A 15,193-nucleotide genomic window follows, 5' to 3' on the forward strand; every position below is an offset into this window, starting at 1 on the left:
GCGACCCTTGAGAGCAGGCAAAGGGAGCTGGCGCGCTGCCCTGTACCCGCACCCTGGGGTGCGCAGCGCTCTAGCGGGGCCGCGGCGGCTCAGACAGGCGCGCTTCAGCGTGGGGCTAATGGACGGGATATTTTGCGGCAGATCCGCTGACACCTAACCAAATGCAAAACGCCTGATCGGAGGAGGGTGGAAAATGCTGGCTCTGCCCGCCCGCCGGCCGAGGGGCCTGCGCTCTTTGTTCTGGGGGCTCCGAGAGGCGGCTCTGCCAACGCTGCAGGTGTTTGGGGGATTGCTCCAGTCAGCGGCCCTCCGAGCCGCCCTGGGCCTAGTCTCAAGAAGCCGCCGAAAGGAGGAGATGCAAACCACTTCGCGGAGGAAGGGGGAGTGCTTTCAGGTAGGCGAAACCTGCAGGCTTCTTCTTCCATTTCTCTTCCTGATATCCAGTGCCCCCAGCCACTGGATTGAGCTGCCTTCCAAGCAGAACTGTAAGTCCGGGGCCCGTTTAGTTGAGCATATAAAGAAAATTATTTAAATGATGTGATTTTGTTTATACAACTATGTAAATAATTAAAAATGTAAAGTAAAACGAGGTCTTAGATTTATTTGAGGAAATGTTTTAATTTATCACAAGAAAGGTTCTTTTTGAAGAGTCTGCTAATAGCTTAATGGTTAATTAATTAGATGAACATTTTATTCCCTTCAATGCACATTAATGTTTGTGATCAATCTACATTTCCTGGAGTACTCTAGGTTAAACCCAAGGAAATGGCACATCACTTAGTTTAGTTTGTGGCTACCATCTTTAAGATCAAGACTTTCCCAAAGCTGGTGGATTCTTTCCCTGATAATTTCTTCACAACAAGATTTATATCCTCTCTTATCCATTAAGTCCCACTAGATCGGGGTGGGCAAACTTTTTGGCCTGAGGGCCACATCAGGGTTCTGAAACTCTATGGAGGGCAGGGTAGGGAAGGCTGTGCCTCCCCAAACAGCCTGGCCCCCGCCCCCTATCTGCCCCCTCCCACTTCCTGCCCCCTGACTGCCCCGTCAAAACCCCCAACCCATCCAACCTCCCTGCTCTTTGTCCCCTGACCACCCCCTCCTGAGACCCTCCACCCCAACCACCACCCCCAGGACTCCACCCACTATCCAACCCACCCTACTCCCTGACTGCCCCGACCCCTATCCACACCCCCACCCCCTGACAGGCCCCCCAAGGACTCCCATGCCTATCCAACCACCCCCTGCTCCCTGCCCCCTTACCATGCTGCTCAGAGCACCAGAACTGGCAGCTGCGTGGCCTGGTTGGAGCCAGCCACGCTGCCACGCAGTTTAGAGCACAGGGCAGACTGGCGGCTCTCGCAGCCCCACCACCCAGAGCACTGGCAGCAGGGCGAGCTGAGGCTGTGGGGGAAGGAGGGACAGTGGGGGAGGCACCTGGGGCTAGCCTCCCTGGCCGGGAGCTCAAGGTCCAGGCAGGATGGTCCTGCAGGCCACAGTTTGCCCACCTAGATGCTACAATTGCTTGGTGAATCATTTGCGGTGGTGAGAAGTGGATAGGAAATTGTAATGAGCATGTTGCAAAAGGCACAGAGCAATATATCCCATTTAGTCCCAGTCCTGCAAACACACATGCATGGGAATAACTATACAGATAAATCACATGTATTTATTTATCCTGGGATTATTCATATGCATAAGTGTTTGCAGGAGCTGGGCCTAAATGTGGAAGTATAGGGACCAATTCACAGCAGCATCAAACTTTTCTAGGAGCGTTTTTGCTTTCTGTTTTTTGTTCTATTTTGCTCTTTTCATTTGGGGGAGTGTACTCTTTACGAGATAATAAACAAAGTAACATCATGACTTTGCAGATGAGTGATTATGGTGTCTTGTCCTTTACCAGGATGCTTACATGTTATTTATGCATAGGTAACTGCTATAAGTTCTTATCTGAGATCTGAGTGTTTTTGCTTTGCACTAAGGTTCCATATCACTTGTGCAATTATCCTCTCTTTACACAGATCTGGAACACAAACAAAATTTGGGACTTTGCTTACTCCACAGTAGAGACATTCATTCTCAAGGGAGGTATAATATATTTTGATGTCTTCACAATGGTAAGAAATATTTAAATTTCTTCACAGCACACAGGCCAGACTCTGTCTGGGAAGCTCAGCTCTTAAAGGCACAGTCCCGTATACCACCTCTTCCCTTCCAAGCCAAACTTTAATAGCACTTAACCGCCTGAGACCCTTTTGGGCAAACTGGCAGGCTCAGTGCCCTTTATCTCCCTCCCTTCTGGGATTTGGAGAAGCTGTCACCTATTCCTCCATAGCATATGTCCATCTGGGATGACAACCTCATGCAGTCTCTTTTGACACCACTGCTTTTTGCAAGCATTGTTTCCTATCGTAAAGATGTGCAACATAATTTTCATGAAGTTGTGGCAGCTCCTGGGATCCCAAATCATACTGACTTCTTTTTTTGTTTTTGCATATCTGTCCTTTTATACAGCTGCAAGTCCCCACTGACTCTGACATCAGTGTCTGACAGTGCAGATATTCTTGTTTATTGCGTAAAATGTCAGCATGTGACAACACAGGCGTCACTGGTGGTGCTCTGTACTTTTACAGTGCTAAATGTGAATCAGAGTCTGATACCGTAGCCTTTATTATTTTGACAATGTTTCCCCCATTTCTAGAGTTTCAGTTCTGGTGAGGCTGTTAACTGTTCCATTCCTCCACTTGGGGTATTTTCTTAATTACTTTTTACTCCTGATACCATGTGGTGTTCAGTGCTCACTTAGTGCAGAAGGTACTTTCAAGAGCTCTTCTTTATTCTGTGTCCAGTTCCAGCTGTTCTGTGCATAACAAGCTTCACATCACTCTGTCAAAGAAACTCAGCCCCTAAAGGTACTGTTCCCAATACCACATTGTTTTAGATCTTGGCTTTTTCTCTGAACTTGGAGCTAACATCATCTTGATTGAATGATGTGGTACCGGTTACCAGGCACTCCATGTGTGAGGCCACGCACAGCCAAGATGTTGCAAGTGTGGTTAGTCAGACTTGTTGATTGTACATAGGGGCAGAAGAGGGTGAATAGAAAAGAAAAGGACACTCTCTGGCAGAAAACACATTATATTAGAGTGACTCCAGGATAAGCAATGAAGGGGCAACCTGAGAAATGATACATCAGATAAAACTGAGAGAACAAGGCATCTTCTATCATAGTTGGAGACACTAACTGGGAAGTTTGGGCTGTATCAGAACACACACTGGATCTAGAGGTGGAATATCCCTAAAGTAGCCTTCACACTCCTAAAGTTGGTCTGGTTCCAATAAAACTCAGCAGGGGAGAAGGAAAAGCAAGGAAGGCCAAAGGGACAGTAAAATAATAGAGAAAAGCACCTAGGACCTAACCTAAAGCCCATTGAAATCAATAGGAATCTTTCAATTGGCTTCCATAGGCTTAAAATCAGACCCCTAATGAGGAGCCCTATATAATAGCTGAGATCTTGGCAGTTGAGTGTCAATAGAGCTGTAGCTAGAAACAAAAGAGCAGGCAAGCAGCTGACTATATGGCAAAGCAGAGTCACTGGAGCTGCAGCCAAATAGAATCAATAAATATAGCTAAAAATATAGCTAAGGAACCAGTTGTTTTACATGATAGCACCACCGATGATCAAAATAGGAGAAAATGTTTCATCTAGGACAAAGGGCCTGCTTTTTCTCTCACCTACACAGTTGTGAATCAGAAGTAAATACCTTGGTATCAGTGGCATCAAACTGAACCAGATTGTGATTTCCATTGAATTCACTGGATTTACATTTGTGTAGCAGAGATCAGATTCTGGACCATGCATGTTAAACTGAGTGAGAGAGAGAATTCAGGTCTAGTGCTTTTGTTAAAAAAAATGAAATATTAAATACTTATAATCTAAGGGCCCAATCCTGCAAGGTGTTCAGCAGCTTTAGCCTATGAGAGACAATGGAGCCAAATAACATACTTATGTGAATGATCTCTGACTTTTTATGGACTACTCACTTGACTAAGTGTTTGTGTAACCTGCACCCATGCAGTGTAGTACTCTGTCTGCTCAAGTGGCAGCTAGGCCACACAGAGCAGGGGTGGCCAAACTTATTGACCATCTGAGCCACCTAGGCTAATCTTCAACAGTTTAAGAGCTGCTTCAGCCCTGTGGGGCTCCAGACCTGCTCCTGCTGAAGCCCTGATCCCTGGTAGGTATACCCTGTTGGGCTCATGCCCCGGACCTCCCACCCGCTGGGCAGAAGCTGGAGGCAACACTTGGGGGGTAGGGTATGTGGGGTCATGAAATTCAAAATTTTCAATTTTAACAATATGTTGCATTGAAATTTCTAACTTAATAAAAAAGCCTTGGAAATTTTTTACAAAATTTTGCAAAACAATATATATATATCCCATTTTTCAATCTGTGATAGAGCTGGTAGAAAAATGTTGAATTTGTTAATCAAAATGTCAATGAAAAAGCAAGATTAATTTTTCATTAAAATATCTGCAGAAATTATGTCCCTTTTATAGCCATCTCCATGGAGATGGAACATTATCAGTGGAGGATTAACATCAGGCAAAGGATTTTGATTGAAAGGAATTCCACAGCTCCATCTTGCTCAGGACAGCAATCAAAGCTTCATGGGGGCAAATCCTGAAGTCCTTGCTGAGTCCTTACTTACACAAAACTCCCACTAAAGCCAATCTCTGAAACTAGTTATTTGGCCAAATGACTGACACTTTTAACCAGCTGGTCAAAGAACTATGATACTTTGCCATTTGATTAGGTTATTGAAACTCCCTGGCATTTGGCCAAAACATTATTAGGCTTCTAAACCATTTACATCAGAACAGATGTTTTTATAAAGCAGGGTTTCAATAGTAAATTCAATGCTTGCCTCACAGACCAATACATGTTGATGTTTACCTCAACAGAAGTGTAATGTGTTTCAGTTTAGTGAATTACAATGGTAGGATAGATTCATACCATAGGCAATTCTCATTAATGTCTTCACAATTGCACATCAATATGCTGACAATAATATAGTCCAAAGATTATTCAGGATTAGCAAAGGCTTATGCATTGCTACTCATGCCATAATTTAGCAATACAGTGGAGCTATTCTGGCCTCTTTAAATAATTATCTGATTATTAAACCCCAAGCCTGTTATGCCAAAACTGGAACACCTCACTATAAGCACAGTGAGGCCAGATTTCCTGTGTTTATGTGTGTGATATCAGCCATTGTGTTTAACTAACTGGAGGCCAGGGTTTGTAAAAGCAATTATTTCTATAATCAAACAGCAGTGTTTCCCTCTAAACAACCAAGCTAATAATGTAAACACATGCAAAGACAGGAGATACATTCATTAGTTGTTAATTAAACTGCCATTCTGAAAACAAGTCATAAAAATGGGACATGATGTTCTGCATTAAGGATTAAAGTTTTATATGATGTTTTAACACTTAAACTACGTAATGTAAAATAATCCTGCATTCTTTCCTATTTTATAAACCTTATTATCTTCTAAGTGTTTGCTGAAATGTCACTTATTATTTGAGCGAGACAGTATCAAAAGCTTTACTAAAGTCAAGATATATCACATCTACCGCTTCCCCCCATCCACAAAGCTTTTTAGCCTGTCAAAGAAAGCTATCAGGTTGGTTTGACATGATTTGTTCTTGACAAATCCATGCTGACTGTTACTTATCACCTTATCTTCTATTTTATAAACAGCAACCTAAGGGTTTCTTTCTCAAAGCCATGTAACAATTTAATTATGTTCTCTCAGACTCACTCGGAGAGAATAATCTCATTAGTGCCACAATTCAATTCAGTTTTACTGTGATGCGTAATTACTTTCCAAAGGCCTGGTCCTGTGAAGTGCTGAGTGCCCTCAATGGTAGCTTAGGGCACTCAGCACCTTATAGAATTGTACCTGCAACCTAATGCTTTATACAGGCACTGACCTTTTTCATACGAAGTGTGAAACTTTACATTTCATGTCTTAATCCTTCCACACTGGTGGCTTAGGTTCTTCCTTCATCTGTTTGCTAATGCATTTTGTAGGATTGTATTGCACAGGGAGACCTCTGCTCCCACTGTCAAGACATGCAAGGGTCTTTTAATAGGTACGATTGTAGTCTGACTATTCACTGAGCGGTAGATCCACAACAAGGCATGTAATATACTGAGAAGTCAACAAGGGTAAATTCTGTATGCACAATCCACAATGTGAGTAATTCATTTAGATTATTAGACAACAGTCACAGTTTCAGCTTCTTAGAAGTCTCCCTCTGAACAGTACAACCAAAGGCCAGATTTTCAAAAGAGCTTGGCACCCAGCAGTTCTCTGTATGAGTGTCTGGACTTTCAGAAGAACTGAGCCCCCATTTAGGCACCAGAAATGCTCAGCAGCCTTCCATTCCCACTGAGAATAATTGTGAGTGCTGAGCATTTCTGAAAATCTGACCACTCTGCTTAGGTGCCTAACTGGGGGCTGTTCAGTACTGAGCTCTTTTGAATATCAGGCCCCTATACGCAGGGGAACACAGGGTTTATAATGCCCCAAAGGGAACAGGGAGGGCTATGGCTTCCCACACATACACACAACCCCCTCCCCACCTTCCACCGGAGCTGTAGAGCACATACACACAACCTTCCACCCCAAAAAAAAAACAAAGACTATTTGGGCATAAGCTTTCGTGGGTAAAAAACCCACTTCTTCAGATGCATAGAGTGAAAATTACAGATACAGGCATAAATATAGGCACATGAAGAGAAGGGAGTTACCTTACAAGTGGAGAACCAGTGTTGACAAGGCCAATTCAGTCAGGGTGGATGTGGTCCACTCCCAATAATTGATGAGGGGGTGTCAATACCAAGAGAGGGAAAATTGCTTTTGTAGTGAGCCAGCCACTTCGAGTCCCTATTCAAGCCCAAAGTAATGGTATTAAGTTTGCAAATGAATTGTAGCTCTGCAGTTTCTCTTTGAAGTCCACCACAGGAACCTGTGGGACAAGTTTTGCACCCCCAAAAGCTGTGCAGCAGAGAACTTGTTACCCTATGCACCCAAGACCCACAGAAGGGATTCCTTTCGGAGATCTCCGGGGCTGACTGAGTCCATGTTGCCCTAAGCACTAGACTGGGCCTAACTGGCCTGATCTCCTGCATAGCACAGGCAAACATGTATTTATGTATTTGTATTTTTCCATTGTGTGACCAGCTTTAATTCAGACATCTCATTCATGCCTCTCTCTCGCTTTCTTCTACTATTGCTAGTACGGGATGTGCGGATCATTTTCTGAGTCATTTCCTTATTTTCACTTGTCTGTCATGCAGTACAAAAGTAGCCCAGCAGCAGTAGGCTGTTTGACAAAGCTTTGAAATTTAGCAAGCAAATCCCTACGGTAATGAAAATAGCACTGCCACTCACCCACTATCTTCCCATTCAGCAGAGAGGCTGCTGCTACTTCCACTAGCCTAGTGGAGCCCTACAGTGTATATAAGAAATCTAAAATCAATGTGAAGGAGTGGCAGAAGGCACAAAACAAGATCAAACTAGCTAGAGACATACAGGGTAACAAGAAAACATTCTACAAATACATTATAAGCAAGAGGAAGGCCAAGGATGGCGAGGCCAATTACTCAAAGGGAGGGGGGGGGAAACAATTACAGAAAATGTGGAAATGGCAGAGGTGCTTAATGATTTATTTGTTTCGGTTTTCACCAATAAGGTTGGTGGTCACTGGACGTCTAACAGAGAATACCAGTGAAAAATGAGGTAGGATCAGAAGAGGCTAAAATAGGGAAAGAATAAGTTAAAAATTACTTAGACAAATAAGATGTCTTCAAGTCACCAGGGCCTGATGAAATGTCTCATAGAATACTCAGGGAGCTGACTGAGGAGATATCTGAGCCATTAGCAATTATATTTGAAAAGTCATGGAAGATGGGAGAGATTCCAGAAGACTGGAAAAGGGCAATATAATGCCCATCTATAAAAAGGGAAATAAGGACAACCTGGGAATTACAGACCAGTCAGCTTAACTTCTATACCCAGAAAGATAATGGAGCAAATAATTAAGCAATCAATTTGCAAACACTTAGAAGATAATAAGGTGATAAGTAACAGTCAGCATGGATTTGTCAAGAACAAATCATGTCAAACCAACCTGATAGCTTTCTTTGACAGGCTAAAAAGCTTTGTGGAATGGGGGGGAAGCGGTAGATGTGGTATATCTTGACTTTAGTAAAGCTTTTGATACTGTCTCGCTTGACCTTCTCATAAACAAACTAGGAAAGTGCAACCTAGATGGAGCTACTATAAGGTGGGTGCAAAACTGTTTAGAAAACCGTTCCCAGAAAGTAGATAGTGGTTCACAGTCATGCTGGAAGGACATAATCAGTGGGGTGCCGCAGGGATCAGTTCTGGGTCTGGTTCTGTTCAATATCTTCATCAACTATTTAGATAATGGCACAGAGAGTACACTTATAAAATTTGTGGAGGATACCAAGCTGGGAGGGGTTTCAAGTGCTTTGGAGGATAGGATTAAAATTCAAAATGATCTGGACAAACTGGAGAAATGGTCTGAAGAAAACAGGATGAAATTCAATAAGGACAAATGCAAAGTACTCCACTTAGAAAGGAACAATCATTTGTACACATACAAAATGGGAAATGACTGCCTAGGAAGGAGAATTGCAGAAAGGGATCTGGGGGTCACAGTGGACCACAAGCTAAATATGAGTCAACTGTGTAACGCTGTTGCAAAAAAAAGTGAACATCCTTCTGGGATGTATTAGCAGGAGTGTCATAAGCAAGACACGAGAAGTAATTTTTCTGCTCTACTCTGTGCTGATTAGGCCTCAACTGGAGTATTGTGGCCAGTTCTGGGCACCACATTTCAGGAAGGATGTGGACAAATTGGAGAGAGTCCAGAGAAGAGCAACAAAAATGATTAAAGGTATAGAAAACATGACCTACGAGGGAAGATTGAAAAATAATGGCTTTGTTTAGTCTGGAAAAGGGAAGACTGAGGAGGACATAACAGTTTTCAAGCACATAAAAGGTTGTTACAAGGAGGAGGGAGAAAAAATGTTTCTTAACCTCTGAGGATAGGACAAGAAGGAATGGGCTGAAATTGCAGCAAGGGAGGTTTAGGCTGGACATTAGGAAAAACTTCCTAACTGTCAGGGTGGTTAAGCACTTGAATAAATTGCCTAGGGAGGTTTTGGACTCACCATCCTTGGACATTTTTAAGAGCAGGTCAGACAAACACCTGTCAGGGATGGTCTAGATAATACTTAGTTCGGCCATGAGTGCAGGGGACTGGACTAGATGACCTCTCAAGTTCCCTTCCTATGATTCTATGAAAAACAGGAAATGCTGAGAGAAATTTGTCATTTTACTGCAATGATTAATTATTGGTATTATTTTGCACAGAATATTTGTGAGCTAGGGAGACAGTGGTGTGTGATTCTGTAACTGGGAATGTGAGGGAAGAGCAGAATGTTGTAATTTAAAGAAATGAGTTTGTCAATACCTGCTGAGCAATGGTGGGCAGGGGTGGGGTGGGGTGGCAAACAAAGAAGAGTATCCTTAAGATTCACCACTTTTAATGATGCCCATTCTTTCTTTGATGTCACACCAAAGAAGGAGGGCATATTTTCAAGTAACATTAAGTTTCAATAAAGCTCCAGCTTGGCAAGAAAAAAAAGTGATTTTCTTTTAAAAAAAGCTTCCCCCAGATGAGATTTTCCAAGCTTTGTAGGTCTGCAAAGGATGTTTTATACATGAAGTGCAGCAACAAACGTTATAGAATTGCCAAATCATTAACTATATGAAAAGACAAAGACAGATAAAGTTTTAAAGAGAGAGGGAAATAGCAATATAGATAGACTGAATTCACTGGCCTGATTCTGATCAGTTTTACACTGGTGTAAATGAAATCAGAATTGGCTTTATGGGCTGGATTCTGAGGTGCACCAGAGCTCTTCTTGGCGCACTGAGAAGATATGGAGTAAAGATGACTTTATGTAACCTTTCCATCCCCTTATTCTTGGGGCAGGTTGCTCTAAACTATGACTTGCTGGAATGGTCAGTATGCCTCCCATAGGTGAATGGAGTGCTCTGGCCACATTCCCTCACACCCCAAGCACAGCCCTTACATCACCCAGTCCTGCCCCCCAGTGTAAGTCAGCAACACCAAATTCGTGCTACTGCCATTCTCCTACATGGGTCAAATCCCCAGTTGGCTCTTGAAACCAGTTTTCCACTCATTTTGCACTTGTGGAGAGTGACAAAGGGGCCAGTGCAAGAGCCAGGATGTGGGTCTATATATCTATAGTCACTCATCATATCTAGAATTACATACAAAAAACTACATTAAAAGGTTGTTACGGTTGCCAAGTCAAGCACTCACAAGTTAGGAAATGCCAGGTTGCTCATGAAACTTCCATTCAGCTCCCTTTTGCTTATGCATTGTGATACAGTCTTAATTACATGATCACATACAAGTCACAGGACACCTGCCTCACCTGCCCATTCTTTTAGTTTTTCCTCATCTCTCTTTGTTCTGCCACCACCCTTACTGAATCATTCCCAGTGGCTATTGTCAGCTGGGAAAAAGGGGGTCTAAGTTAAGGTTGTGTGGTAGGCCTGGCATGTACCTTACGTCTTCATTTTCTGTTTTCCAGAGGCTTAGATTTAACCACGGTCCACATTCTGGTTAGTCATGAGGCACCATGGAGTAAGCTTAACTCTTCATTAATGAAGTTTTGGGGAACTTATTTCTACTCATTTTACAAATCAGTAAGCTGAGCTGTAGAGAGGTGAAGTGATTGCACATCTTACGTCAGGTTTACTCCACTGTAGCTCCATTGCCTACACTGGAGTTACTTTAGATCTATACCAGTGAGTAGGATTTTGCCCCCAAGGTGCATTTACAAGGTGAAAATGCAACAATAGAAACATCTCTCTCTTCTCCTCCCCCACTCCCACCCCTGCAAGAGTATTCCACTGTGGGTAGATACTTAAATTGTCACTGGACCAGAGAGAGAAAATGGGAATGACTCTGTAGTTCAGTGGTTAGGCCACCCATCTGGGTCCAGTAACTCTGTTCCAGTCACTCTTATTTATCCAGAGTGCAACAGATGCAACAGGAAAGATCAAGGGAGCCCTACAACAGAATATAATACAGCTAAATGGCTAGCCTAGTGCACTCTTCTGAGAGGTGGCAGACCGCTGTTAAAATCCATTTCCCCTTTCTGGCAGAGAGGGGGGAATTAAACCTAGGTCTCCCAAATCCCAGGTCCATGTGCTAACTTCTGGGCTAAAAATTATAAGGTGGGTACTGCTACCTCCTTCTTCAGCCAGATTTTGAATGGGACCCAATCCGGTAGGCATGCTTAGAGGTTTCTTACCAGATCAGGAACTTCAGGTGATTTAGGTGGTCAGACACCTATCTTTTCCTGGTTTGTGAATCACACTGGGGCTTAGGTGGGAGAGACACATCTGGATGCCTAGAAGGAGGCAGCAGTGTGTGTGCCCAGAGGCAGGAACATAGATGCCCAAGGAACTTTTACTCTGAAAAACTTAGGCACTGAGTGAGTTTAGGCACCTACAGGGTTTGTCCGGAGTTTTGTGGATCAGAGTGGAGCCAAAACTGGGACGTAGGCACTCCAACCTGAGAGGCTATGTCTACACTTACAGAGTTTTTGTGCTGTAAGTTTCACCGGTGTTAAGGAACGGGTGAAAGTAAAGCACTGGCTTGTGTACTCACTTAATTCCTCAGGCATCAGAGAGTGTTTACATTAGCATCACTTCCATCACCGATGGGAGCAGCGCTCTATGGCAGCTATCCCACAGTGTAGCTCTCTCCAGTTTGATGATGGGTCTTGTGGGAAGGGGTTGGGGGTGATTGAGGGGCATCCTGGGTCCCTGCACAGCCTCCTCTCTCCAAACATTGATAAGCTCCAGTAGCTCAGCATTGCTCCAAGCAGGGGATCCTATGCTTGGTGGAGCTGGTGTTGTCACCTGGCCAGATAAGTGAGCACTTGCTAAGAAAACAGGGAAGGGAGTTTCAAAGTTCCCAGGGCTTTATGGTGGGAGGGGTGGATGTCTGTTTACCTGGCAGCAGAGCTGCTGGCTAGAGTGATCACCTAGGCACTGTGAGATATAGAATCATAGAATATTAGGGTTGGAAGAGACCTCAGGAGGTCATCTAGTCCAACCCCCTGCTCAAAGCAGGACCTAATCTCCAACAAAATCATCCCAGCCAGGGCTTTGTCAAGCTGGGCCTTAAAAACCTCTAAGGATGGAGATTTCACCACCTCCCTAGGTAACCCATTCCAATACTTTACTACCCTCCTAGTGAAATAGCCTTTTCCTAATATCCAACCTAGACCTCCCACACTGTAACTTGAGACCATTGCTTCTTGTCCTGTTATCTGCCACCATGGAGAACAGCCTAACTCCATCCTCTTTGGAACCCCCCTTCAGGTAGTTGAAGGCTGCTATCAATTCCCCCCTCTTCTTTTCTGCAGACTAAATAACCCCAGTTCCCTCAGCCTCTCTTCATAAGTCATGTGCTCCAGCCCCCTAATCATTTTTGTTGCCTCCGGCATGAAAATAAGCTGCCCGGTGGGTCATGGGAATGATGCTGCCAAATCGCTAGCCAGCACCGTTAATGGTCGGAATTATGACAGTATCTGATTGTCTTCGAACCTCTGACTTTTGTTCTTGATTAATGAAAACATTCTTGGCAAATTCTTTTGCGTAGGTCCGCAATGTCTCCTCTCCTCCCTGCCACCACGTCCCTCCTCCCTCTGCCCCTGCTTCTTTCCCTCCATATTCCTCTCCAGCCAGGCTCCCGCCTCTCAAGTTCTTTGTCCCGCTAGCCCCAGTAGAGTGCTCCCCCTGACCACTGCAGAATTTGAACAAGTAAAAAACATAATTGTCCCCAGCCCATTGCTTACCTGTGAGAATGCTCTGAAGGGCTCTGGCCCAGGTAGAGGGGCATCCATTCCTCCCAGCCATTTATTGCTCAGCCTCAGCCACCCACCTTTTCCTGGTGCCAGTGGGTGCTCAACTCCCCTCCGCCCCATTCCACCCCTGCCCTGCCCCCATTCCAACCCCTTCCCCAAAGTCCCTGCCCCTATTGGACACCTTCCCCAAATCCCTGCCCTGCCTCTTCCCTGAGCATTCTGCATTCCCCCTTCTCCCCCCCTTCCTTCCAGCACTTGCCACCATGAAACAGCTGTTTTGCGGTGCCAAGCACTGGAAGGTGGGGGGAGAAATGGAGCCATGGCACACGCAGGGGAGGAGGTGGATCGGAGGCGGAGGTGAGCTAGGGCAGGGCAGGGAGCTGCTGGAGAGTGCAGAGCACCCACCAATTTTTCTCCGTGGGTGCTCCAGCCCCGGAGCACCCATGGAGTCAGCACCTATGGCTGGCACTGAGGACAGGACAGCATAGGGTGCCTGCTGCCACAGTGATCCAGCCGTCCCTGCAGCACATTGACTGATTGCACACATAGCATAAGGCTGGCTGGCCTACCTGCGGCTTTGTCTAACCCTCCCACCTCCTACTTTGAAAAGTGATGATGGGAGCGGGCCTGGTGGGTCCCTGTTCCCCTCCTTCTCCCAAATTTAAATTCTCCTGTGATCCACTAGCAGTGCCTACTGCATGAATGAAGCATAAAAGTTTTGGAATTGTAAAACTACTTGGCAAAATTGCACTTCGAAGTACTTTCCATCTGATGACCTCAAAGCACCTAACCAAAACCAATGAATTTACATAACTCCTGCGGAGGCTGGCAAGTATTATTATCCATTTTTTGGCTGGAGAAACTGAGGCACAGGCTAATTAAGTCCCCTATCCGCTGTCAGTTCAGTAAATTCAGTTTAGATTCTAGGAAACATGTTATAATTTTATATATAAATAAAACAACATGTTGCTTAGAATCTAAACTGAACTTTAACAGGCTAAAAGCCTTGTCTGAAGTAGTTTATCACACCTAAAACAATCTCCCAGCATCTCCAACCAACATGGAAATGGTTATATATAACGGAATGGTTTGTGTATATATACACACACACAGAACCATCTCTTAAATCTTAGCTTTTGATAATAAACTTATTGTTTTCACTCTGTATCTCAGGGCTCTGATCTTATATTGGAGCTGAGCCAAACAAGCTGGTGTGTGCACTGTTCTTTTGGGAACAGCTTAGAATCATAGAATCTTAGGGTTGGAAGGGACCTCAGGAGGTCATCTAGTCCAACCCCCTGCTCAAAGCAGGGCCAATCCCCAACTAAATCATCCCAGCCAAGGCTTTGTCAAGCCGGGCCTTAAAAACCTTTAAGGATGGAGATTCCACCACCTCCCTAGGTAAACCATTCCAGTGCTTCACCACCCTCCTGGTGAAATAGTGTTTCCCAATATCCAACCTAAACCTCCCCCACTGCAGCTTGAGACCATTGCTCCTTGTTCTGTCATCTGCCACCCTGAGAATAGCCTAGCTCCATCCTCTTTGGAACCCGCATTCAGGTAATTGAAGGCTGCTATCAAATCCCCCCTCAATCTTCTCTTCTGCAGACTAAATAAGCCCAGTTACCTCAGCCTCTCCTCTAAGTCATGTGCACCAGCCCTCAATCATTTTTGTTGCCCTCTGCTGGACTCGCTCCAATTTGTCCACATCCCTTCTGTAGTGGGGGGGGACCAAAACTGCATTCAGTACTCCAGGTGTGGCCTCACCAGTGCTGAATAGAGAGGAATAATCATTTCCTCAATCTGCTGGCAATGCTCCTACTAATACAGCCCAATATGCCATTGGCCTTCTTGGCAAGAAGGGCACACTGCTGACTCATATCCAGCTTCTCGTCCACTGTCACCCCTAGGTCCTTTTCTGCAGAACTGCTGCCGAGCCAGTAGGTCCTCAGCTTGTAGTGGTGCATGGGATTCTTCCTTCCTAAGTGCAGGACCCTGCACTTGTCCTTGTTGAACCTCAGATTTCTTTTGGCCCAATCCTCCAATTTGTCTAGGTCACTCTGGACCCTATCCCTGCCCTCCAGCGTATCTACCTCTCCCCCCAGTTTAGGGTCATCTGTAAACTTGCTGTGGGTGCAATTCATCTCATCATCCAGATAATAAAGATGTTGAA

At 44.6% G+C, this 15,193-nt stretch overlaps 1 protein-coding gene across 2 annotated transcripts in view; it reads left to right on the top strand.

Moving 5' to 3' along the window:
* Positions 1-15,193, top strand: part of LOC125633506 (uncharacterized) — a 50,383-nt gene continuing 35,190 nt past the window's right edge. The window contains exons 1-2 of one of the 2 annotated variants that reach the window (XM_048842860.2): positions 1-394; positions 2,022-2,117. In XM_048842860.2, the coding sequence (XP_048698817.1) occupies positions 194-394; positions 2,022-2,117 (297 nt within the window). In that variant the 5' untranslated portion in view covers positions 1-193. The remainder of the gene's footprint in view (positions 395-2,021; positions 2,118-15,193) is intronic. The other variant, XM_048842859.2, reaches the window with a different exon arrangement.

Source organism: Caretta caretta, chromosome 3 (genome assembly GCF_965140235.1).
Source record: "Caretta caretta isolate rCarCar2 chromosome 3, rCarCar1.hap1, whole genome shotgun sequence".
Lineage (NCBI taxonomy): Eukaryota > Metazoa > Chordata > Testudines > Cheloniidae > Caretta > Caretta caretta.